Here is a 26,197-nt window from a genome sequence, read left to right as displayed (position 1 = left end):
CTGTAAATCTGAAAACATTTTTGTCTTAAAAAAAAAAAAGTAAATTAGGGGCTGGGTGCAGTGGCTCACACCTGTAATCCCAGCCCTTTGGGAGGCCGAGGCGGATGGATCACGAGGTCAGGAGATCAAGACCATCCTGGCTAACATGGTGAAACCCCATCTCTACTAAAAATAAGAATAAAAATTAGCCAGGCATGGTGGCGGGTGCCTGTAGTCCCAGCTATTCGGGAGGCTGAGGCAGGAGAATGGCGTGAACCCGCGAAGCAGAGCTTGCAGTGGGCCAAGATTGCGCCACTGCACACCAGCCTGGGCGACTGAGCAAGACTCTGTCTCAAAAAAACAAACAAACAAAAAAGTAAATTAGGCTGGGCACAATGGCCCATGCCTGTAATCCCAGCACTTTGGGAGGCCAAGGCAGGTGGATTACTGAAGATCAAGAGTTTGAGATCTGCCTGGACAACATGGCAAAACCTCCTATCTAGAAAAAATACAAAAATTAGCTGAACATGGTGGCACATGCCTGTATTCCCAGCTACTTAGGGAGGCTGAGGTGGGAGGATGACCTGAACCCAGGGAGCCTGAGGCTGCAGTGACCAGTTGATCCTGCCACTGCTCTCCAACCTGAGCAACAGAGGTGAAACCCTGTCTCAAAACAAAACAAAGGAAGTAAATTAAAATGATAAAACCCAATGTTCACAGGCAGATGAATTACAGATATTAAATGAATTACATATAAAGATTTATATATTGTTGGTGGCAATGCAAATTAGTTCAATCTCTTCTGCAAAAGGGGACTATAAAGCTATGTGCAGACTCTATGATCTGGTCATTGTGCCTTGGAAAATACAACCCAAGAACACCAGCAGCCCCTTTCTTCACAAGGCTCTCCACCCCATAAAAAAGTAATGTTCAAAGCTGTTAAATGACATGCTCTATTTTAGCTTCTATTTTTATCATCTGAATTATTTCCTTTGAATTTGCCTTTCAATGCATTTCTCAAGACGAACAGAATCATGGTGCAAAATTTTATAACTTATTTTCTTATGTAAACTTTTTTTTTTTTTTTTGAGATGGAGTCTAATTCTTGTCACCCAGGCTGGAGTGCAATGGCATGATCTCGGCTCACTGCAACTTCTGCCTCCCGGGTTCAAGCAATTCTCCTGCCTCAGCCTCCTAAGTAGTTGGGATTACAGGCGCCTGCCACCCCACCCAGCTAATTTTTTTTTTTTTTTTTTAGTGGAGACGGGTTTCACCATGTCAGCCAGGCTGGTCTCGAACTCCTGACCTTGGGTGATCCCCCAACCTCAGCCTCCCAAAGTGCTGGGATTACAGGCGTGAGCCACCGCACCCAGCCCTATTATTTTTATACTATCATTTTTATTGGTTGTATTACAAGTCTTCAAGTTGATTTACCATAACTTACTTAACCATTGTGGTAGATGCTGTGGGCCGGCTATTCGAAATACATATTCCCAAGCCCCTTCTAACTTGTAGCTTCCCACTATAGAATCTGGAACGCAAAGGGCCTGCTTTCTTAGATTCTACTGTGGCCAAACACGGCTATGTGACCAATGACTGATACATGTATGTCTGCTGGGAATGGGGAAAAGACACTTCTGGGAAAGCTTATCACTCACTGATAAAGGAGACTTACTCCAAAAATAACCCAAACAGACCTTTTTATTGCTCTTCCCTGTGGTCTTAATGTCTGTAGCTATAGCAATCTTATAATCATAATGTATCAAAAAGGACAATGGCAATCAAGGATGGCAGATGAGAAAGAAAAAACCTAGTTTTTTTATGTCATTGCTAAGCCACTGCACCAGTCCTTGACTACCCATATTTTTCTCATGTAAAAATGAGAAAAATATCACCTCTACTTGTTAAGTCACTGTTAAAAGGGTTTACCAGCAGCCAAAAGCATTCCTGATATTCATTCCACTATAATTGGGTATTTAGTTTGTTTGTAATTTTTCCCTATTACAAAATCATTTGCCAGCAGTGCTCTTGATGCATATAGAATTTTAATGCTTTTTAAAAAGATTTCCCATGGAGAGACTACTATAAGCGGGATCAACAGGTCAAATATAACTATTTCGTATCTCTTAATAGATACTGACCAATTGACAATACCATGAACAAGGTATGAGGGTAAAGTTCTAACATATCTATCTCTCCCAGTACTGGGTGTTAGCATCAATTTTTCTTTTTTTTTTGAGATGGAGTCTTGCTCTGTTGCCCAGGCTGGAGTGCAGTGGCGTGATCTCAGCTCACTGCAACCTCCTTCTCCTGGATTCAAGCAATTCTGATGACTCAGCCTTCTGAGTAGCTGGGATTACAGGCACGCAACACCACACCCAGCTAATTTTTGAATTTTTGGTAAAGACAGAGTTTCACCATGTTGGCCAGGCTGGTGTCGAACTCCTGACCTCAAGGGATTTGCCCGCCTCGGCCTCCCAAAGTGCTGGGATTACAGGTGTCAGCCACCATGCCCGGCCATTTATTTTTTTAATTAATAGAAATATATATTGCTTTAATGTATGCTTCTTTGATGATTATTAATAATACTATTCTGCCATATATTACTGCCCTACCAAAAAACCACCCAAATGCTCAAAAAGAGAGTTCAGCAAACTATATTTTGATTGATTTTTTAAATTCTTGTTAGTAAAAATGTAACATAGAAGGAAAAAAACAAACAAACTTTACACAAACATATAAAGCAAAAAACTGAGAGATACACCTCTTTATCCTCATCCCACTCCCCAGAGGTAATCAGTGTGAACAACTGCTGAATTCCCTTCTCAACTTTCTTGTATGAAGAGACAGAAAGATAAGCAAAAGCATCTATTTTGGTTATACAATTATTAAAAATAAGTACAGGGACTACAACTATATATATATATAAATATATAAGATTAATAAAACTTTTATGAAGCTCTTACTATGTTACATTGTTCTAAGTATTATATTTATTAAATCATTTCACTGTCACACAAAAACAGAAGACATAAAAGTTAAAATAGGCCAGGCACAGTGGCTCACACTTGTAATCCCAGCACTTTGGGAGGCTGAGGTGGGCGAATCACGAGGTCAGGAGATCAAGACCATCCCGGCTAACACAGTGAAACCCCATCTCTACTAAAAATACAAAAAATTAGCTGGGCATGGTGGCACACTCCTGTAGTCCCAGCTACTGGGGAGGCTGAGGCGGGAGAATCACTTGAACCTGGGAGGCAGAGGTTGCAGTGAGCCGAGATCCTGCCACTGCACTCCAGCATGGACGACAGAACGAGACTCTGTCTCAAAAAAAACCAAAACAGTTTAAAACAAACTTGGCCGAGCACAGTGGCTCATGCCTATAATCCTAGCACTTTAGGAGGCAGAGGTGGGTGGATCACCTGAGGTCAGGAGTTCGAGACCAGCCTGGCCAACATGGTGAAACCCCGTCTCCACTAAAAATACAAAAAAAATTAGCTGGACGTGGTGGTGGGCACCTGTAATCCCAGCTACTTGGGAGGCTGGGGCAGGAGAATTGCTTGAACTCAGGAGGCAGAGGTTTCAGTGAGCCAAGATCTCGCCATTGCACTCCAACCTGGGCAACAAGAGCGAAACGCTATCTCAAAAAAACAAACAAAAAACTCATACTTAAAACATATATATACACACTAACAGACAGTTGAAAATATAGATGTTAGAGTTAAATTTTTATTAAGTTGTTTTTGTCTTAATATACAAAAGCAATGCAGATATAATGAAAAAACGTTATAAAGAAGGAAAGACTGATATCTAAGTTCATACACTGTTGATTTTACCATCAAGGTGGGCACTCCTCATAGGTAGAAGGAAATATACGGCTGCAGTTCCAAGAGTTTTCAGGATATTTGGTAATCTCATATAAACAACTGAAGTTTTTGTGCACACAAACAAAATAGTATGTAAGAGAATAAGATACAGAAAATATATCCTTTAAAAATTAAATCCTTTACATAAGCCAATGTCTGTTATTTTAAGTAATGTTCCTAGTAGAAACACAAATCCCAATGACTTCATTTAACTTACAAGTATAGATTTATCTTTAATAAAATTATCATTGTTTTCTGTTAAAACTGTAACACTAACCTGAAAAATTGCCAAAAATAAATTATAGAACAAAAAAAGAAAACTGTTCCTATTTGTAAATATACATAGCAGAGGATTTCAATAAATGGACAGAAAGACATTCCATGCTCCTTAGATGGAATACAAAGGATAGAAGCAAGCAGTTCAGAGAGGAGGAAACCCAAAAGGCTAACTACTATGGAAGAGATGCTTAAATTCAGTCGTAATCAGAGAAATGCAAATTAATATAAGTAGGAGATATAACTTTAAATTTATCAGACTAGCAAGAAGTAGAATGCTAGATAATGCCAAGTGTTAGCAGCAATATGGGATCACATACTGCAAATGGGAACGTAGACCAGAGCAGTCATTCTGGAAAGCAATGTGCAGTACTTAGTCAAATCAAGTGCATATATAGCCAACTAACCAGCAATTCCAATATTTAGTAATATGTCAAAGAAATGATCAAACAGTTAGAAGTAATGGATTTAATATATATAAAACATCACAGCTAGATCTTTTTTTAAAAAGAGAGAAAAATGGCACAATTGGATTTTTATAAATAAAAAACGTGTAGGAAAAACAACGATATTTTATAAAGATACTTTTTTAAAAGAAGGGAAATAAGTATGAGAGGAATAGAGATAAAAATGGATAAGTAAATTAAACAACAGAGGGACCATGTGCAGACCAAGCGATGTCTAACTAGGAGAACTTAATTCTCTGTACCTGAGTTCAAAATAACATTATCAAAAATACATAATGACTTTATATTTAAGAATGCAGAGGCCAGGCATGGTGGCTCGCGCCTGTAATCCCAGCACTTTGGGAGGCCGCGGCAGGCCGATCATGAGGTCACGAGTTTGAGACCAGCCTGGCTAACGTAGTGAAACTCCGACTCAACTAAAAATACAAAAAATTAGCTGGGTGTGGTGGCATGCATCTGTAATCCCAGCTACTCAGGAGGCTGAGGCAAGAGAATCGCTTGAACCAAGAGGCAGAGTTGCAGTGAGCCGAGATCGCACCACTGCACTCCAGCCCGGGCGACAGTGCAAGACTGTCTCAGAAAAAAAAAAAGAATGCAGAAGTAAAAATCCTAAATAAAATATTAACAAAACAAATACAGCAGTATATCAAAAGAGAAATACTACAGGACCAACTTGATTTCATTAGTTAGTTAAATGAGAAAAAACAACATATTATCTTAGATGCAAAAAATCAATTCATGAAATTCAACATCTACTAGTTTTAACATCTCTTAGAAAACTAGAAACATTTTCAACATGCCACATAGTAATTCTTAGAAAGCAATGATAAATACTACACTTAACAGTTATACAGTTTTCATGTAACTTTAAAATAAACTTTTTTTTTTAAGGAAAAACCCTGTAGCATGACCATCATGATACAAAGCTCTAGAGTTAATAGCCAATACTAGAAAAAGACAGGTATAAATACTGGAAAGTACTAGAAAAAGAGAGGTATAAATACCGGAAATATTTCCAGTTGATTTTTTTCTACCTAAAACATCCAAATATGAGAAAGAAAAATAAAAGAGAGAAATAATAAAGTATTTCTGCAAGGTGACCAAATGACTTTGCACACAGCAGCAGAGCTTTCCCATCTGTTGGAAATAACCAGTTAAGAGATAAAATGGAAAAAAGATCCCACTCACACTAGTAATAAAACCTATAAATTATTTACTTTATTCCTAGGTATTTAAGTATAGGATATCTCTACTTAAGGAATTAAGAAAAATCTTGTTTGAGAAGACTTGAAATGTAAACATCCCAATTATTACCAAGGTAAGCGCAAGCTCAGTAAAAATCCCACGTGTGTGTGCGTGTGTGTATACACAAAATGTGATATACACTAAATTGTTAATAGAATTTATCTCTAAACAGTAGGTTTGTAAAAAGGAATGGAGAGAGGCTAGGGTACTTTCTACTTCATATGTTTCTGTATATCCTGTGTTTTTGTATATACATGTATTCTTATTTTAAATAAATCATTTCTTCTAATGTAAAATTTAGACAGTTTCTAAAAATCTAAATTTAACTCAATTCCAAATAAGAACTAAAACTGTTTCTTTTTTGTAAAAAAGTTGATAGTTTCTAGTCAATGATTCATGTTCCAAATCTTTCCTTAATTCACATTATACCAAACTTACAAAAATTTCTTTTTTTTTTTTGAGACGGATTCTAGCTCTGTCACCTAGGCTGGAGTGCAGTGGTGAGATTTCGGCTCACTGCAACCTCCACCTCCCAGGTTCAAGTGATTCTCCTTCCTCAGCCTCCTGAGTAGCAGGGACTACAGGCACGTGCCACCAGGCCCAGCTAATTTTTTTGTATTTTTAGTAGAGACAGGGTTTTACCATGTTAGCCAGGATGGTCTCCATCTCCTGAATTCATGATCTGCCTGCCTCGGCCTCCCAAAGTGCTGGGATTACAGGCATAAGCCACCACGCCTGGCCAGAAAAACATTTTTTTAAAAGTCAATATAAATAAATTCCTTAACTAGAAAGGACAAGTTTTAGTAAAACAAACTTTTACTAATAACTACCTGAATTTCAACTATCACAATATTCACTTCCTGCTAAAAATATACAAAATTAAATTGAAATGTCAAAATATTTAATCAAACAGTCTGAAAACAAAAGACATCACAAAGTAAATACTATAAAATGCTAGATATATGTAAAAATATTCAAGATAAATTAATTCATTTAACCACTAAGTATATTAAATCTTAACCTACAAATTCCTACCTTTATTACAAAAAAAAGCCAGTGAATATAACTTAATTTTTCTTGATAACTCGGGAACATATATATTATTTACATATATATTTATATATATATATATATAATCACTGAACTGTGTTTTACAAAATTCAGTGTAGAACTGTGTTCTACAAAAATTCGATGTTCTTTGACAGAGAAAGCACTAAGTGGGAGTTGGGAAATTCCTACTCCTGGTTCTCTCACAAATATATGCAACCTTATTAAAGTTACTTTTCTGAGCAACCTCAGTTCCCTCAAATACAAATTAAAAAGTTTAACATTCTGTGATGATATGGAACTAAAGATGACATGTGGAAAACTGAGGTAAGTACTGATCCCAAGACAATAAGTATTTTTTTCAAATATTTCTATTTATTTATTTGCATTCTGCTTATTTGTCTCATTTTCATGGGACACTAAGGGTATGCAGTTAAAGTAACATCTTCCAAGGCAGTATTACTTTGGCTAATTTTTTTTAAATTAATTATTAAATCAAAAACAAAATAACCATCTTCCAAAACATTTCCCCTCATCCTATAGAATGATCATCCTCTCCTCTATAGTTATCAGTGCACTCTTTTTTTTTTTTTTTTTTTTTTTGTGACAGAGTCTCACTCTGTCGCCCAGGCTGGAGTAAAGTGATGTGATCTGGGCTCACTGCAACCTCCGCCTCCCAGGTTCAAGTGATTCTCCTGCCTCAGCCACCTGAGTAGCTGGGATTACAGGCATGTGCCACCACACCCAGCTAATTTTTGTACTTTAGTAGAGACCGGTTTCACCATGTTGGCCAGGCTGGTCTCCAACTCCTGACCTCAGGTGATCCGCCCGCCTCGGCCTCTCAAAGTGCTGGGATTACAGGCATGATCCACCACGTCCAGCCAGTTATCAGTGTATTCTGATCAGCCAAAAGGTATCATCTATTTTTTTTACTTGCATTATTAGCCAAGAAATTTGGACTTCAGTGTTAAATTTGGCCTTCTGTTAATTTGGACACAATTTTAACATCATTAACAACATATACCGTGATAGGTGTTGGAGATATTTGTCTTTAAAGGTACAGAGGAAGTTGCTAAAGAGATGAGAGATTGTCTGTGCTGTTGACTGCTATATCCCTAATTCCTAGAACAGTTACTTGCATATAGTAGACGCTCAATAAATATTTGTTAAATTGACTGAACAGATTTATAAGAAGCAAGTAAAAAACAGTACAAGGTAGCACACCCTAATTGCCAAATGACAAAACAAGTACTAAAAAAGAAACATCACTGAAAGCTGAGGGTATCCAAAAATCTTAGCGTTAGAAATGGGACTTGAGCTAAATTTGAATAAAGAATATATAAATCTACAAGGTGGTCGAAGGACATTCGAGCAATGACAAAAAAAGCAGGTATGATTTATGTACAAAGCAAGATGACACTATTTTGATTTAGAAAGAGTACAGGCATGTGTTGAACAATGACATTTCAGTCAATGATTAACCATATATACATGATGGTGGTCCCATAACTATAACCATAAGGTTATACCATAATTTGACTGTACCTTCTCTACGTTTATGGCTTGGATATGTTTAGATACACAAATATTCATCTTGTGTTACATCTGCCTACAGTATTCCATATAGTAACATGCTATACAGGTTTGCAGCCTAGGAGCAATAGGCTATGCCATATAGCCTAGGTATGTAGCAGGCTATACCATCTACGGTTGTGTAAGTACACTCTACATGTTCATACAACAATGAAATTGTCTCGTTAGGTATTTCTCAGAACATATCCCTGTTGTTAAGTAATTCATGACTGTGCTCTAGTATGTAGGAAATATAAACAGTCTAATCGTGCAGAGATTTAAAACCTATAACAGGCAAAAATAAAAAATAAAAAGAATGTGTTAAACAAATCAATTTTTAGAAGCCTGGGAGGCAATACTATGTAAACTACTTTGGCCAAGGGAGAAACCAGAAGTGAAATATTAGGGAAGACTTCTACTTTAGTCACCCAGATATGAGGTGATGAGGTAACCAGGGAAGAAGTAGTACTAGTAATTAAATGATTAAAAATGGATTTTAAACTACGTATTTTACAAACCTAATGCATGGCTAGAAGACTGACTATAAGATAGTGAAAGGCTGAGTGAAAGCTAAGGCTAGGTTTCTAGAAAGGGTAAACTGGGGGCTAGATCTGAGGAAAAGGGTCAACTGGGTTTGGGAAAAGGATTTTAGAAAGGATGATCGAGTTTCAAGTTATAGTAGGTCATCCAGGTGAAGACATTAGCAAAAACTGGACATGTACAATTTTAACTGCAAAAAAGTATCAAGACTAGTTAGAGAGATAATTTTGTAAATCATCCAAAGAAAAGGAATTAGGTAGAGTGGGAGGACTTCAGTCAAAGAGTAACTGCTGAAAAAAATATATAATTTGGTAATCAATTATCTGAATAGAGATCAGAAGCAAGATCACAAGAGATTGAGAAATGAGTAACCAAAAACAGAAAAAGAGAAAGACAACAAAGGAACAGAGAGAGAGAGATGAGACTAGTAAAAAAAAAACCTGAAGGTAGTAAATGTGGTCGTTCAGAGAAATTCAGAGTGAAATGAAGGAGAATGAGGGACAGGATGGCAATACTAATAGATAAGGGAGCTGAGAAAGGGGTTTCTTTTGTTGTTACTGGTTGGTTGGTTTGGTTTTTTTTTTTTTTTTTTTTTTTTTTTTTGAGACTGAGTCTCACTCTATCACCCAGACTGGAGTGCCGTGGCTTGATCTCGGCTCACCGCAACCTCCGTCTCTCAAGTTCAAGTGATTCTCCTGCCTCAGCCTCCTGAGTAGCTGGGATTACAGGCACGCGCCATCACACCCAGCTAATGTTTGTATTTTTAGTAGAGATGAGGTTTCACCATGTTGGCCAGGCTGGTCTCGAACTCCTGACCTCAGGTGATCCGCCCGCCTCGGCCTCCCAAAGTGCTAGGATTACAGGCATAGTTTTTACTTAGGGAAAACTAAAATGGCATGGCAAAGTGGAGATGACCATTGGCATAATGGACTCAAGTCTGTCCAAGGTTAAGAATTACTGCTTGATTATATGCCCCATGTGAGCCAAGACCATATCTGCCTCTTCTCCATGGTATCCCCAGTGCCTAGGAGAATGCCAGATTTCAGGAAGTGTCTAATGCCCCAACCAAAAACCTTGATGAAAAAGCGTAGAATTTTTTAAATTCCACAATGACACATTTTACATGAAGCTTTGGCAACTCCGGAACTTGCATATTTTAGCCTTTTTGTGTTTATTCTCACTTACTTGGCTAGCTATAAGCATCTGAAAAGCTAAATCTAAATTTTTTGAGGGGAAGCAGGCTCAGAGACAAGATTACAGTGTTTCAGTGTAAGTTCCAGATAATTGAGGCATTTATATTATTTATTTTAAAAAGCAGAGTTCAAAAAAGTTTAAATATCACAAGATATTGGTAATGTAACATAAACAAAATCAGAAAAGGAGAATGCAAAGTAATGATAACGAGATATTTAAAATAAGATTTATCTACAAGAAAAAATATTCAATTAGTTCTCAATTTAGAAGGAATAAGACACTTGTAAAAAATTTGAAGGCATAGGCTTTAGAAAAGGAAAAAAAATGTTACAGGGCCCTACTGGTAACAAAAACTTTTTAGGATGTTATGTCAAAGAGATTTCCTGGCAGTCAGTGATTAACACACAAGGCGGGGTGGAAGGAGACAACACTATACGCACAACTACCAAAACCCAAGTGCAATTTGCTACAACTAGCATCAAGTAGCAATTATGAAGCCTGTGGCATCCCTGAAATGACCTCTGTCAAAATGATTTGGTACGGCCCAGGCAATGCTTTATACAATAAAATGCAGACACTATTTGCTGCACTAAAAAGCTCTTTCCAGTGGAAGTTGTAAGGCAGAACTAGCAAGCAGCAAAAGGGACAGATACACTGCTCGCCTAAAACCAAAATATACTGTACATTCACTAAATTTATGACAAACATGGTAAATATCAAAGATGTCTGAAACACAGGTCCTGCCCTTAAGGACACAATTTAGCTGACAGACAAGATATACATATATAGACACATGTTAATACATATTGAGTAACAGTGTAACCTAATATATGATTCATTCATTTAAGAACCACTTGTTAGGCAGCTACTATGTGCCAGTCACTCTACTGACCTTAGAGAAATAAAAACGCCCTTAGGTGACTCAGAGTCTACTGAGGAAACAAATATATACCAAGTATGAGATAGGACAGGGGTTCTCAACCCCTGCGCCACTGACCTATATGGGTCCATGGCCTGTTAGGAACTGGGTGGCATAGCAGGAGGTGAGCAGCAGACAAGCCAGCATTACCCCCTGAGCTCCGCTTCCTGTCAGATCAGAGGCAACATTGATTCTCATAGGAGCACGGATCCTACTGTGAACTGCCCATGCGAAGGATCTAGGTTGTGCGGCACTCCTAAGAATCTAACGCCTGATGATGTGAGGTGGAACAATTTCATCCCGAAAATACACACGCACGCACACACACACAATTGTGGCTTATTCAAGAATGACAATACAAAACTCGAATTAGCATTCTAAGAAACAAAAATGTGAAGTGTGGGTAGGCCTGTCTTACATTGGGAAAGGACTATATACATCTATATACTATTAACCTAAAACAAATTGTTTAAGATACCATTTTAACATCTTTTCGGATTAACTGATCAACCACCAGTCTGGATGGTGCTGGATAACAATGCTTCTGCTTTATAATACAAGCTGTTAGGGAAGCATGAAGCTTCCTTGTGCCTGGAAGTCAGACAGGTTTCCCAGAATTAATGGAATCTTGAAAGATGATTAGAAATTCACTAGGCAAACAAGGGAGAAGAAAACATTTCAGCCCTGCACAGTGACCCTGAAGCACGAGAGAAAAAAAAAAAAAAAAAGTCAAAATATTTGCTTCTACTTACCATGCCCAGACCCATCACTCAGCCTTTTTCTACAGCAAATTATTTAACCTTTCTTCCCAAATTTCTCACCTATGCATTTGGGAATAATTAATATCTACCACATACAGTTTTACAAGGATTAAAATAGATTGTAGATATAAAGCACTTAGCATTGTACCTGGCACACAGAAAATGCTCAATAAATGAAACTATTATTAATGTTGGCAGATAAAGAACAGAAAGAAGAAACAAAAGATAAAGTACTGGGTTGAATTACTAGGGCCATGGATACCTTCTCCCCTGGCTGACTCTACTTTTCAAGTTCAGCAAGTGCGCTGACCCAGATCACAGGCTCCTCCCTGTTCCCTCCTTTCAGCTTTACACCAATCCACATTCCTCAGGGAGCAGGTTTTGGTTGTGCCTATAATTTAAGCTCTTTTGCTCAATGGTTAACCTTCTCACTTAGGAAGTATAAACAAAAAGGAACAAATCCCAGAATGGGCTGTAATTTTCCATCAGGTGAAACTGGCATCACCGTTGTGGAATTTGACATGGTGTTTATTTCTCCTAACTAGATATACCAGTATTGGATCTGATTTCTCTCACATTCAAATGAATGCTAATGAAACCTGTGTGTTCAGTAATGAAACATTCCCCCGGCCCTTTCCTTGAATCTTTCTGGTGAGTGATGCATATTTGCCACACCCAAAATACCAATTTCACCCAACCTTATTCAATACTTCCCCAGCTCACCTTAATTCCAGGGTTCCTATTCCCTTATTTTTCTCTCCATCTCATCTACAAAACAAAATACCTACTGCTTTTGTCTTCTGCCATACTGCTTCCAGTCAATTCTGTGACAAATTTTCCTTCTTCCATATCAATGTTTTCTAATATTCTAATATTCCATTATCTTATACAGATAAGGTCCTTTTTTTTTTTTTTTTTTTGGAAATGCAGTCTTGCTCTGTCACCCAGGCTGGAGTGCAGTGGCACAATCTCAGCTCACTGCAAGCTCCGCCTCCCGGGTTCACACCATTCTCCTGCCTCAGCCTCCCAAGTAGCTGGGACTACAGGCACCCGCCACCACACCAGGCTAATTTTTTGTATTTTTAGTAGAGACAGGGTTTCACCATGTTAGCCAGGATGGTCTCGATCTCCTGACCTCATGATCCAACCACCTCGGCCTCCCAAAGTGCTGGGATTACAGGCGTGAGCCACCGTGCCTGGCCAAGGTACTTTAAGAAAAAACAGCATTAAGTCTACCAAGAAAGTGATTTTATTTTGTCAAATAACTTTCTGCATAAGAGCAAATACACAGCTAACATATTATTCTGTTCTAACATAGCATATGTAAAACAGCCTAAAAATAGACTAATAATCAGATGTAGTGGGTCAAGACTGTAATCCCAGCTACTCTGGAGGCTGATGCAGGAGGATCAACTGAGCCCAGCAGTGTGAGGCTGCAGTGAACTATGATTATGCCTATGAATAGTCACTGCACTCCAGCCCGGGCAGAATATAAGAGAGACCCAGTCTCTTTAAAATAAAAATTAAAAATAAACTAAAAATCAAATTTTTAGGTTAACCAAATAACATAAAAATTAAAAATAACCTAAAAATCAAACCAAAGTGCTTGATCTTTGCTATATCAAAGATCACAATATTTGATATGTGATCAATAAACAAACTATATTAAAATATATATACAGAACTTAGTTAAGCTACCCTCAGAGCAAGCTAAAAAAGCTCCAAATTTGGCCAGGCGTGGTGGCTCACACCTATAATCCCAGCACCATGGGAGGCTGAGGCAGATGGATCACTTGAGGCCAGGAGTTCAAGACCAGCCTGGCCAATATGGCAAAACCCTGTCTCTACTAAAAATACAAAAAATTAATTAGGTGTGGTGATGGGTGCCTGTAATCCCAACTACTTGGGAGGCTGAGGCAGGAGAATTGCTTGAACCCAGTAGGCAGAGGTTGCAGTGAGTCGAGATTACATCATTGCACTCCAGCCTGGGCGACAGAGTAAGACCCTGTCTCAAACAGGGGAAAAAAAAAAAAAAAAAGAGCTCCAAATTTGCAGATTTTTTTAAGATGAAATAAGGATTTTATTTCAGTATTCCCTACAAAAAAATAAAATTATTTAAGGAAATGAGAGAACCACTTTTTTTTTTTTTAGACGGAGTTTCACTCTTGTTGCCCAAGCTGGAGTGGAGTGAAATGGCGTGATCTCGGCTCACTGCAACCTCTGCCTCCTGGGTTCAAGCGATTCTCCCTGCCTCAGCCTCCCAAATAACTGGGATTGCAGGCGTGTGCCACAACGCCCAGCTAATTTTTTGTATTTTTAGTAGAAACGGGGTTTCACCATGTTAGCTGGGCTGGTCTCAAACTCCTGACTTCAGGCAGTCCGCCAGCCTCAGCCTCCCAAAGTGCTAGGATTAAAGGCATAAGCCACCATGCCCAGTCCAAGAACTACACTGTTAAACACTTCTGAGAAACACAAATTGTTAAAGACTTTCCTGAACCTCTTACTATACCGTTTCACTAAATTATTCTACTTGAAGAAAAACTTCAAATAATCAGTGATAAGAATTTAAATTATGACAGCTATTCAAACCATACTTAATCATCTAAATATTAAAATTCACTTGGCTCCTTCAGGTCAGAAGCAGCTACACAGAGTGAGGGACCAAAAAAAGGAGAGGATATGGTATAGAGAGCAATGCCCTGGCCGGGGTACTAGGACTCCTGGGTTCTAAACTAGACTAAACCAATTTACACAGTGACCTGAGAAAAGTCACTTCCTTTCTCTAGCCCTAATTGATGAAACGGGGGATGAGATTACTTAAATTCTAAGGTCCCTCTGAGGTAAAATATTCTTAGTCTAATGAAGAAAGAAAATCGAGAGGGAGGAGGGCAGTGCACATGTGTGCATATGTGCATATGCATGCGTGTGTATCCCTGTCAGCCCTAGAATTCTAGAATTATAAGTGCCGAAATGAAAAATACAGATAAGACATCTTTGTAGAGTTAAGAACAGGTTAATGTGTGCAGTTTCTCCTCTGCCTCTGCTCTTTCCACCCCTCTCCTCCCTTCTTCTGTCTCTTCTCCCCTTCTAACCCCTTCCTCAATTTCTCTCTTGCCTCAAGCGTCCTTTCTGAACTCCAAATCTGCCTCAATTACTACGTCCAGTCCTTAATATCTACAAGCTATCACCACTTACTTCTGCCATCTCTAGCCTGTCCCCTACCCCCAACACACAACTCACTGTCCTCAAACCACTACAGATTGAGTACCGCTTATATGAAATGCTCAGGACCAGAAGTGTTTTAGATTTCAGATTTTGGAATATTTGCATATACCTAATGAGATATCTTGGGGATGAGACCCAAGTCTAAACACAAAATTCATTTATGTTTCATATATACCCTATACACACAGTTTAAATGTAATTTTACTTTTCCCTATGGGATACTAAATAAACTCTGTTGAAAAAGCACCTGCTTTTTCACTGCAACCTGCCACACGAGGTCAGGTATGGATTTTCCCACTTGTGACATCATGTCAGCACTCAAAAAGATTTAGATTTTGAAGCATTTTGAATTTGGGGTTTTTGGATTAGGGATGCTCAACCTGTACTTACAGGACAAAGAGAATGTAAGTAGCTACTATGATAAACGGATCACTGAAACTGGTTCTTGGCTTCTACAATAGGACTTATATAAATAATAAATCTAATGCCTTCTGTCCATAGAAATCTCAACCAACAAAAAAGCAAACCACTTACTGGACACCCATCATATATCACATATTTTGCATATTTATCTTTTTTAAACCTTACAGCGATCCTGCTTAGTAGGGATATTATCACCCACATTTACAAAAATGAGGCCTAGAAAAATTGTAAACTGAAAGTGATAGAGATGTCTGACTCTGAGGCCCATACTTTCCGCTGTCCAATTACGATGGTCAACAGATTGTTTTGTCAGATTGGCCACCGAGGCAAGAAACGCCAAAGATCCAAGGACAATTTTATTTCTAATGGCCCAGAATTGAAACCTGGATGCTACACACATTAGCAAATCAGAAGTATAGCTGACATCAAGGAGATAGCAGGCTGGCAAAGGGGACTCTATCCAGATTATCTGAACTTTCAAACACCTTTCATTGACTGCATAGCAAAGGGTTTTGTTTGTTTTAAACTCTGCTTCAGTTATCAAGATTTTGGAGAAAAACTGTAGGTCTCCCTTTACCATTCAAAGAAAAGTAGATTTGAAATAAAGTTCAGGACCAAATAGGCACATCTCTTGATAAAGAAGTGCTGTCTGTCAACATTATTTCTCCCCCAAAAATTAGTAGGGCCTTTCTTATCTGTCAGATTTTGAAAGTAAAATAAGAGAATTCAGTTTCCAGTTATGGTGCCCCATAACAATTCTTCTACTGAACGCAGCCAAAAATTCTGGACAAAATATTTTCACAATTTTCTTAAAAGCAACACAAAAATAGCAAGGAATTATCTGGCCAAAAGAAAAGGGAAAATGGGAACCCAGTAAGGTAAGGGAACAAAAAGCCATTTTTGCCCTTAGGATATTGACCAACCAGAACAAACAGCCTTGCAGGACTCAAGGAGCAAAAATCAAACACCCTACCCCTCCAGAGTGGACAGTCTAATAGGTGATATACCTCACATTTAGCTAGATCCCTAAAGGGCTTATGTCTTCAAAGCAAAGACAAAACAGAAGTATCTTGGCCCTCAAATGTATTCACAACCAAAATTCACATCAGCTGGGTGGCCCAAACATCTTAAGTAATACATTTACTTTAAAGTGATTCCGGGCCGGGCAGTGGCTCACGTCTGCAATTCCAGCATTTTGGGAGATGGAGGCGGGCAGATCACTTGAGGCCAGGGGTTCAAGACAAGCCTGGCCAACATGGCAAAACCTCGTCTCTACTAAAAATACAAAAATTAGCCAGGCGTGGTGGTGCACACCTATAGTCCCAGCCACTCTGGAGGCTGAGGCACAAGAATCGCTGGAACCTGGAAGGCAGAGGTTGCAGTAAGCCAAGATCACACCACTGCACTCCAGCCTGGGTGACAGTAAGACCATCTCAAAAAATAAAAATAAAAAATAAAGTGGTCCCAGACTGGTAATAACTCTAGACATCTACCAGAAGGAAATGTAAAAAACAAAAAACAAACAAAAAAAACCTTTCTGAAGAAGATACCTTTATTTGAGAGCTCAGATTAGTCTCATAGTTCTTCTTTTTGTCTTTTTTTTTTTTTTTTTTTTGAGATGGAGTCTCTGTTGCCCAGGCTGGATTGCAGTGGTGCAGTCTCGGCTCACTGCAACCTCTGCCTCCCAGGTTCAGGTGATTCTCCTGCCTCAGCCCCCCGAGTAGCTGGGATTACAGGCGCCCATCACGACGCCCAGCTAATTTTTTTTTTTTTTTTTTTTTTTTTTGAGACAGTCTCCCTCTGTTGCCCACGCTGGAGTACAGTGGTGCGATCTCGGCTCACTGCAAGCTCCGCCTCCTGGGTTCAAGTGATTCTCCTGCCTCAGCCTCCTGAGAAACTGGGATTACAAGCATGTGCCAACACACCTGGCTAATTTTTATATTTTTAGTAGAGACGGGGTTTCACCATGTTGGCCAAGCTGGTCTTGAACTCCGGACCTCAGGTGATCTGCCCGCCTCAGCCTCCCAAAGTGCTGGTATTACAGGCATGAGCCACCGTGCCTGTCTAGTCTCACAGTTTTTCAAGGACAGCTGGTGGCACACAAAGGTAAACTAAGGATACAAGGGAACACGTCGTCATGAGCAAGAACCAGCAGAGACAACAGACCACACAAAGGCACCTCTAAGACCTCAGATAAAGGAAACTCAAAGACACTAACTAAAAAATAACTACTTACTATGTTTAAAGAATTAAAGATGACACTGAAAATACCTGCAGAGAACGGAACAATATTTTTTTAAGAAATGACCGAGCAGATTTGAAAAGAAACCAAAACGAACTTCAACAATAACCAAAACTAAAAATTCAGTGGATGGTTTTAACAAATCAGACTCAACTGAAGAGAAAATTAACGGACTGGAAGATAAGTCATTCACAGACTGGAAAATAAGTCAGAATAAATTATTGAGAATAAAGCATGGAGAGATAAAAAGATGGAAAATACAGAGCAGATAATGGAGAAGCCCTAAGATCATGTAATCAAAAACCCAAAAGGAGAAGAAAGGAAAATGCAATCGAGGACAAACCTAACAAGATAGCAACTGAGAAATCTGCAGAACTAATGAGAAGCCAATCCACAAATTCAAGGAGTCTAATGAAGTCCCAAACAAAATAAAAAGAAATATAGGCTGGGTGTGGTAGCTCACGCCTCTAATCCCAACACTTGGGAGGCTGAGGCGGACGGATCACGAGGTCAGATCGAGACCATCCTAGCTGACACAGTGAAACCCCATCTCTACTAAAAATACAAAAAATTAGCAGGGCATGGTGGCGGGCGTCTGTAGTCCCAGCTACTCGGGAGGCTGAGGCAGGAGAATCGCTTGAACCCAGGAGGCGGAGGTTGCAGTGAGCCGAGATTGTGCCACTGCACTCCAGCCTGGGCGACACAGCTAGACTCCATCTCAAAAAAAGAAAAAGAAATCTACACTGTGACACATCATAATGAAACTACATAACACCAAAGACAGAGAAAATCTTAAACGCAACCAACAAAATAAGCTAGAAAGCAGTAAAACACAGTAAAATCTTTATGTCTGTTATCTAAAAAAAATAAATAAATAAGCATCAGTGTGGCTCTGCTTACCTCAGAAGGTTGTACAGTTTAAATGGTACAGTGTATCTGAAAGGGCTTTAAAGAAAACTGTAAAGAGTGCTGGCTGTAGCAGTACATATACTCAAATTGGAATGATACAGATGATTAGCCTGGCCCCTAAACAAAAAATATGAAAAAATAAAACTGTAAAGATATCTGGAGATGTAAGTGACAGCTTGTATAAAACCTATTTCATTCTTGGTCATTCAGCCTCTCTCTGAACCTCACTTTACCTAACTGAGCTGATTATTTCCAAAGTTCATTCCAGCTCAAAGATTACTCTGTCATTACATCTCAGTCAGAAGGAGGTGATTCAAATTATAATATTCTACTGCCTAAAAATAAAATGCTATCATCAGAAAGAACAATGGAAAAAGAAATTATATCCCAAATTCTATAAAAAGCCATCCATATAGGGAATACTAATAAAAGTGTTGAAATCACCAAACTTTTATAGATAATGTAAAAACAGAAAAAAAACAACTAAAGCAGTGGTTCTCAATCCTTGCTGTATACTGGGGAGCTCAAAAAATACTAATGCTAGGGGTCCTCATTCCTAAGATTCTGATTTAATTGATCTGGGGTAGAGTCCAGGGAATTAGTACTCATTCCCTCTGATTATTCTAAGATTATAGCTAAAGTTGAGAAACACTGAACTGAAGAGACAAATAATAGGATACGTTTTAAAAGATTAAAGCCTCTATAACCTTTCTAAAATATAAAGATTATGAAATTATCAAGAATATGAGTAGAATGAAAAATGAACCTGCTGACAAAATTATACCATATCACAATGGACTTCACCTGCTCCACATGTAAAGGAAGTGGTTTAAAGAGCCAAATAAAATGTAGGATTCATTTCATAATGTGGTTAGTAAATTTACACAATTTGTTACCCATGATGTAATGCAAAGTTAAGATAAACACATTCAGAAAAGTTTATATGAATTTCAAGGTAACAGATACCTAGTGGGTTATTAAAAGGAAAGCAAATACACTTGAAGTATATCCTCAATGTTCTGAGGCTGACACTGAAGGCAACCATTCACTCCCATTAAATATCTCTTAGTGCCTGGGTCAGACCCAGAATATTACACTGCATGGCCTCAGGATGGCACTTGTATGCTCTAGCCTCAGAAAAGTTCATGACTGAAGATTATGCTTTTCTCTGGGGATGAGGAGATAACCGAGAGCAAAAGTTTAGCATCATGCATCTGCAACCATTTATTAAGCACTTACTTTATGTTATGTACCATGCCTCTGCTAAGTACTTTAAATTATCTTAATTTAATTCTCACAAGGTAATTTATTATCCTTAACTTACACATGAGAAAACTAAGGCTCTGAGAGATCAGAATTACGGCAAATATGTATTTTAGGCGTAAAATACAATAGTAAGTTTTAAAGCAAGAATTTTAAACCCAGGTCTCTGCCATATTGCCTTTTGCGATAATTATAAATAATAGTCACAATAATAAAGACAAACTCATTTTAAGTATTTATGTTTTCCATTAAAAAGCTCAGTAAATCTTCTCAGCTGTCCTATGAGGCTGCTCATTCTCTCTATATCCATATATTTTTGTTTGTTTGTTTGTTTGATTGATTTGTTCTGAGACAGGGCCTCACTCTTGCACTCAGGCTACAGTGCAGAAGCATGATCATAACACAGTGCAGCCTTGATCTCCAGGGCTCAAGCAATCCTCCCACCTCAGCCTCACGAGTAGCTGGGACCACAGATGCATGCCAACGCACCCAGCTAACTTTGTGAATTTTTTGTAGAGATGGGGCTTCACCATGTTGCCCAGGCTGCACTTTTTTTTTTTTTTTTTTTTTCCTGAGACAGGGTCTCCTTCTGTCGCCCAGGCTGGAGTGCAGTGGAGTGATCATGACTCACTGCAGCTTCAACCTCCCAGGCCCAAGCAATCCTCCCACCTCAGCCTCCCAAGTAGCTGGGACTACAGGTGAACACCATCACACCCGGCTAATTAAAAAAATTTTTTTTCTGGAGATGGGGTTTTGCCATGTTGCCCAGGCTAGTCTTGAACTCCTAGACTCAAGTGATCCTCCTGCCTCAGCCTCAATCCCAAAAGTACTGGGATTACAGGATTACAGGTTTTGAGCCACTGCGCCTGGCCCTCTAAAAACTGTTGTCATCTTTGACTCCCCTTTTTCTCAAACCCCACATTCTATCCTTTAGCACATCTTGTTGGCTCTACCTTTAAAAATGTATTCAGAATCCTGTATTTTGAATACGTATCAAATACATATTCACATATCTTATCACTACCACCTTAGTTCATCTTCTGCCTGGATTTATTAAAGTAGCCTCCTAACTAGTCCCCCTGCTGCTTCTACTTGTTTTCCCTCCAAGTCTGTTCTGAATCCTTACAAGGGGTCCCTTTTAAAGATGGTGTCACCCTTTTGCTTAAAACATTCCGACGGCTGCTCAGCTTGCTGAGGTATAAGGCCAAAGTTCTTACAATGGGCAAGACCCTGTCTGACATGACTTCTTCCATTAGTACCTGTTTGACATGACTTCTTCCATTCTCTTCCTCTACTCTAGCCACTTTTCCCTCCTTGATATTCCTTAAATATTCCAAGCGTGCTCCCTTCCCCCAGCTGTTCCTTCTGTGTAGAAAGCTCTTTCCTCACCTTAGAGATCACCTTTTCAGGTCTTAGCTCGAATGGCATCTTATCAGTGAATCCTTTCTTCCCCATTCCACCCTCTCAAATCCTCTTATTTTTCCTTCCCAACATTCTATGTATTTATTTATCACTGTCTGCCTGCCTCAACAATTTAAGCTTCATAAGGGCAAGATCTGTATTTTTGCTGTTGTATCTCCGGTATCTAGAACAAGGCCTGGCATGAAGTAGATGCTTGAAAAATATTTGGGGAGTGAAAATACAAATTATTAATGCCAAAACCCAGAAAATACAAGTTATTAATGCCAAAACTCTAGCATACAGCCTCCACACCACATGCCCTAAGCTACTCAATCTTGCCACCTTTTTCATACAACTCTAACACTTACAGGTAAATATCAGGGCCTCTCCTACACCACACACCACACACATATCAAAATCTAGGGCCAACATTTTTTATTTACATGCCTGCTTTCTCATAAGTCAGTAATTTTCAAATACTGAGCCTTAGGTTCTCATGAACTCATAAAGTTCTTTCCTCCTGCTATTCTCCCCATTCACTGCTGGCTCTTCTCTCCACTATTCTTTTTTTTTTTCTTAAGATGGAGTCTCACTCTGTCGCCAGGCTGGAGTGCAGTGGCACGATCTCAGCTCACCGCAACCTCCGCCTCCCAGGTTCAAGCGATTCTCCTGCCTCAGCCTCCAGCACACACCACCATGCTCAGCTAACTTTTGTATTTTTAGCAGAGACAAGGTTTCCCCATGTTGGCCAGGACGGTCTCGATATCTTGACCTCACGATCCGCCTGCCTCGGCCTCCCAAAGTGCTGGGGATTACAGGTGTGAGCCACCGCGCCCGGCCTCTCCTTCACTATTCTAAAGAAATTAGCCTTCTCCCCAAATGATAAACACTCTGATTCTTCTACAAGTTATATCATACTAATAACTAGACTGCATGTTTCTTTGATGTCATCTAGCACAATGCCTCCCATACAGAAATTTTTCTCAAATATTATTAGTATTCCTTCTCCAATTCCTTTCACAAATGTAAAGCTCACTAATAATCTTAATCATTCTTTTTTTCCCCCCATGAACTACTGCCTAATCTCAACTGGATGTGAGGAGGGGAGCATTACCAAAAATAAAAAGAGAATTTATCAAATAAGATGGGCAAGAGTGAAATAAGTGACAAATAAATAGGTTTTTGCTATAACGTGGCTCTTTCCTTACTCCCAAGATCTGAAGGAGGGAGGAAGCAGTAAAGGCAGGCCAGGCAGATGAGAGCTTGGATTGCCTTTCACAACTCTTCCCTGGCAACCTGAAAGAGCAGGACTGACAGGTTCTCGAAGAGGCAAATTTGACTTAATCTTAAAGGTATTTATGTTGACTCTGGTGTTAATGGCTTAGGAAGAGATTTAAAAATTAAAAGGAGGACACCAACTGAGCCGTATTTCATCACAACGCATTCAACTATTTTACTTCCTATTGTGTTTCTAAGAAAATTCCAGTAGCAAAAGAAAAATAAAGAAGATTCAAATGTAACGATGGTAATGTAATAATTTTTTTTCCAATTACACTAATAAGTGGGGACAAAGACCAGAGATTACTGCAAACTCTTCCCCCCAAAATATATCATATTCATTCTGTTAGGAAAATGACACATTTTTAAAGTTTCTCTGTGGAAACTTTAATTGGAACACAAAACAGAAAATACTGTCAAAAAAGTAGTGTCCTTGGCCGGGCACAGTGGCTCACGCCTGTAATACCAGCACTTTGGGAGGCTGAGGCAGGCAGATCACTGAGGTCAGTAGTTCAAGCCCAACCTGGCCAACACTGTGAAACCCCGTCTCTACCAAAAATACAAAAATTAGCCAGGCATGGTGGTGCATGCCTGTAATCCCAGCTACTTGGGAGGCTGAGGCAGAAGGATTGCTTAAACTTGGGAGGCTGAGGCAGAAGGACTGCTTAAACCTGGGAGGCGGAGGTTGCAGTGAGCCAAGACTGCACCACTGCACACCGGCCTGGGCAACAGAGCGAGACCCTCTCTCCAATAAAAGGAAAAAAAAAAAGTAGTCTCTTTAATATGATAAGCACCCATGGGAAAGCTACCTGAAGTTAATAAACAACCCAGGAAGGGGTGTTTGGAGATGTGTGCATAAAAACTGAAGATCAACTACAGTTACCAGTAAATTGAAAAGTTTAAACGAGGAGAGGGAGTGAAGGGGGGGGGGGGGGGAGGGAGGATGGGTTGGAATTCCCCAACTTCTACAGCTCGAAAGGTAAGCATTGTCTTCTGGTGTGTGTGTTTTGTTTTGTTTTGTTTTGTTTTAACCAAATTAGTGTGACTTATCTATATTCCCAAAACTGGAAAAGAAATTAAATTTTAAGTAAGTAATACAAAAATCATTCCCCACAACTGCACAACATTAAAGTTAAACTTTGCCTTTAACATTTCCTTGAATCCTGAAATCCACACCTTTTATAGAATGCACTGCTAATAAAGATCAAACTGTAAGTATTCAAATTTGTTGGAATCTATATAAACAAGGTCAAAGAAGACTTGCAAATATCAGATAGACTAGATCGACTAAATACTACAGCAATATAACAATAGGGATGAAAAAGTTGCCAAATAATATAAACATATAACTACAGACTTACAAGGAAATCATAGAAACTACTGGTCACTCCCTAACTTCATTCAACTGCTCATTTGTCATCTCTCAGAGGCCTACCCTGACTACCCCATCTAAAATAGCTGCCCCTATCACACGCTATTCCTGAACTCTGACTTACTTCTTCCTCACAGCAGTTGCCACTATAAGCCATTATATTCTATAGGCGCATTTGCTGGACTGTTTGCGTCTCCACTAAAACATAAACTCCATGAGGGCAGAAGCTTGGTCGGTTTTCTTTCATCACAGGGCCTAGACACACAGCTGGCACTCAATACACAGGTGCTGAATAAATACATGATAAAACTGAAACCCAGAGAGGTTAAAGGATTTCCTCAAGGTCACAGAGCTAGCAACAAACACAGCCCTTACTATAACCTTGTCTACTATAGCCTTGTGTGTTCGCTCTTTCCACAGCCACTTCCACTACACCAGAGCCTGTTCCAGCACATGATTCTATTTAACAGATTTCTCCTCTTCTTTTTTTTCTTAAGCGCCAAATACATGTTACCAAAAAAAGTGACACACTGGGTAGCATTTTAAACTCAAGTGTTTTGCCAACTAAAACTATACTCAAATTTCATAAGTATACAGGCTTAGCCCGTAAAACAAAAAGGCACAACTATTCATAGTTCTTTAAGTTCCTTTTGAAATTGGTGTGTATGCCCTGGAAGTTTTAAGAACAACCACTGAAAACCTATTCACCAATTCTGAATGGCCTGTAAAGTATCAGCCTCACTTTCATTCTTTTCAGAGCCCACAGTTATCTCCTCCCTGGATATACTTTATCTTGCAGATTATGCAAGGCAATGTAACTAACTTCAAAGTCCCTTTAGTTCCTTTTAAAGCACAAGAAAATCTCCCAAAACACTGAACATAAAATTAACCCTTGGGAAGTTTCAGATACTGAGAACAGGAACCACCTCTTAACCATTCTCTCTGACTGCGATCATCTAGGTCCTTCATTCAAAATGCATTAATTGGAAATACCTAAAAGAAACGTGGGAGGGGGCCGGGGGGTCGGAAGAAAGTGGGGAACAGACATTTACATATATAAAAAAGGGAGCTGATATATGAATAACACTTTTGCCCAACATCAACTTCTCGCCTCGACTCAAGGCCTCACTGACACAACTTCTGTTGTCTTCTTGATCACCTTCCTTGAAGAGAGGGGCCAAAGCCGGCACGTTCTCCGGAGACTATCTCTAGACCTAGGATGGGGCACACCAGGGCAGCGGACGATTTGCTCCGCGTCTCTCAAAACTACTGCCAGCCCAATTAGCAAACCGAGAGAGCAGCCCTGAGATGCAGGATGGCCAGAGAGTTGAAATGAGTCTGGGAGTTAAGAGTGGGATGGGGCGGACGAACAGGCGTGGGGAGGGTAAACAACGCACCAGGAGCGGGAGTGAGAACAGGGTCGAGGTGGGGTCAGCGAAAGGCAAAAGGCGAAGAGAAGAAGGGGACGGGGCTCCGGGTGGGATGGGCGGCAGCAAAGGGGGAGGGGACGCGAGAAGGCTGGGGGAGGGGGAGAAGGGTCCGGGGCGGGGCGGAAGGGAGCAAAGAGGCGGGATGAAGACGGCCAGGCCGGGAGGGTCTTTACCTGCAGCTCCGCCCGCTCCACCTCCCACTGGGCTCTCTCCACCTCGAAGCGGGCCCACTCGTGCTGCAGGAAGTGCAGGATCCCCGGGAGACTGTACTGGGCTCGGGCCGCCCCCGCCGCAGCCGCCCCGTCGCCGGCCGCGGCAGCCTCCGCCAGAGGCCCCAGCCCCTTGGCACCGCCGGCGCCCGGGTGGTTGTTGCTGAAGAAGACGCCGGGACCCGCCTGCTCGTCCATGGCGGCCGCAGATACCCGGGGAGCTGCCCCGGCGCCCAGCAGCGGAGGCAACAGCGGCGGCAAGCAGCGCCTCCTCCTCCCTCCGCCGCTCCCGCCCACACCCCAGTCAGCAGGGAGCAGCCGCCTGGGCGCGGGGGCCGGCCGAGCCCGTGACGGGCCGGGAAATGGGTCAACTGCGGCGCGCTGGCGGCCCGGGGCTTGCCGGGAAATGTAGTCGCGGGGCGGGGCGCGGGCTAGCGCGGCCCGGGCGGCGTGTAGGGCTGTGCCTCAGCTTGGGCGTGGCCTCGGGCCCGCCCCGCCCCGGCTCGCCGCGGAGGGGGCCGGCTGGGCGGGGAGCGCGGGTTTCCTCTGGGGCCGGCTGGGCGCGGGCGGGCGGCTCAC

At 40.4% G+C, this 26,197-nt stretch overlaps 1 protein-coding gene across 3 annotated transcripts in view; it reads right to left on the bottom strand.

Annotated features, from left to right (window-relative positions):
- Positions 1-25,969, bottom strand: part of STRN (striatin) — a 120,749-nt gene extending 94,780 nt beyond the window's left edge. For 2 of the 3 annotated variants that reach the window (XM_031008129.3, XM_055377716.2), the window contains exon 1: positions 25,583-25,968. In XM_031008129.3, coding sequence (XP_030863989.1) covers positions 25,583-25,816 — 234 coding nt within the window. In that variant the 5' untranslated portion in view covers positions 25,817-25,968. Of the gene's footprint in view, positions 1-25,582 lie in introns of all 3 variants that reach the window. The other variant, XM_031008128.3, reaches the window with a different exon arrangement.
- Positions 25,970-26,197: the final 228 nt, after the last annotated feature.

Source organism: Gorilla gorilla, chromosome 12 (genome assembly GCF_029281585.2).
Source record: "Gorilla gorilla gorilla isolate KB3781 chromosome 12, NHGRI_mGorGor1-v2.1_pri, whole genome shotgun sequence".
Lineage (NCBI taxonomy): Eukaryota > Metazoa > Chordata > Mammalia > Primates > Hominidae > Gorilla > Gorilla gorilla.
The sequence above is the reverse complement of the archived record's forward strand: the minus strand, read 5'-3'. Positions and strand labels throughout refer to the sequence as shown.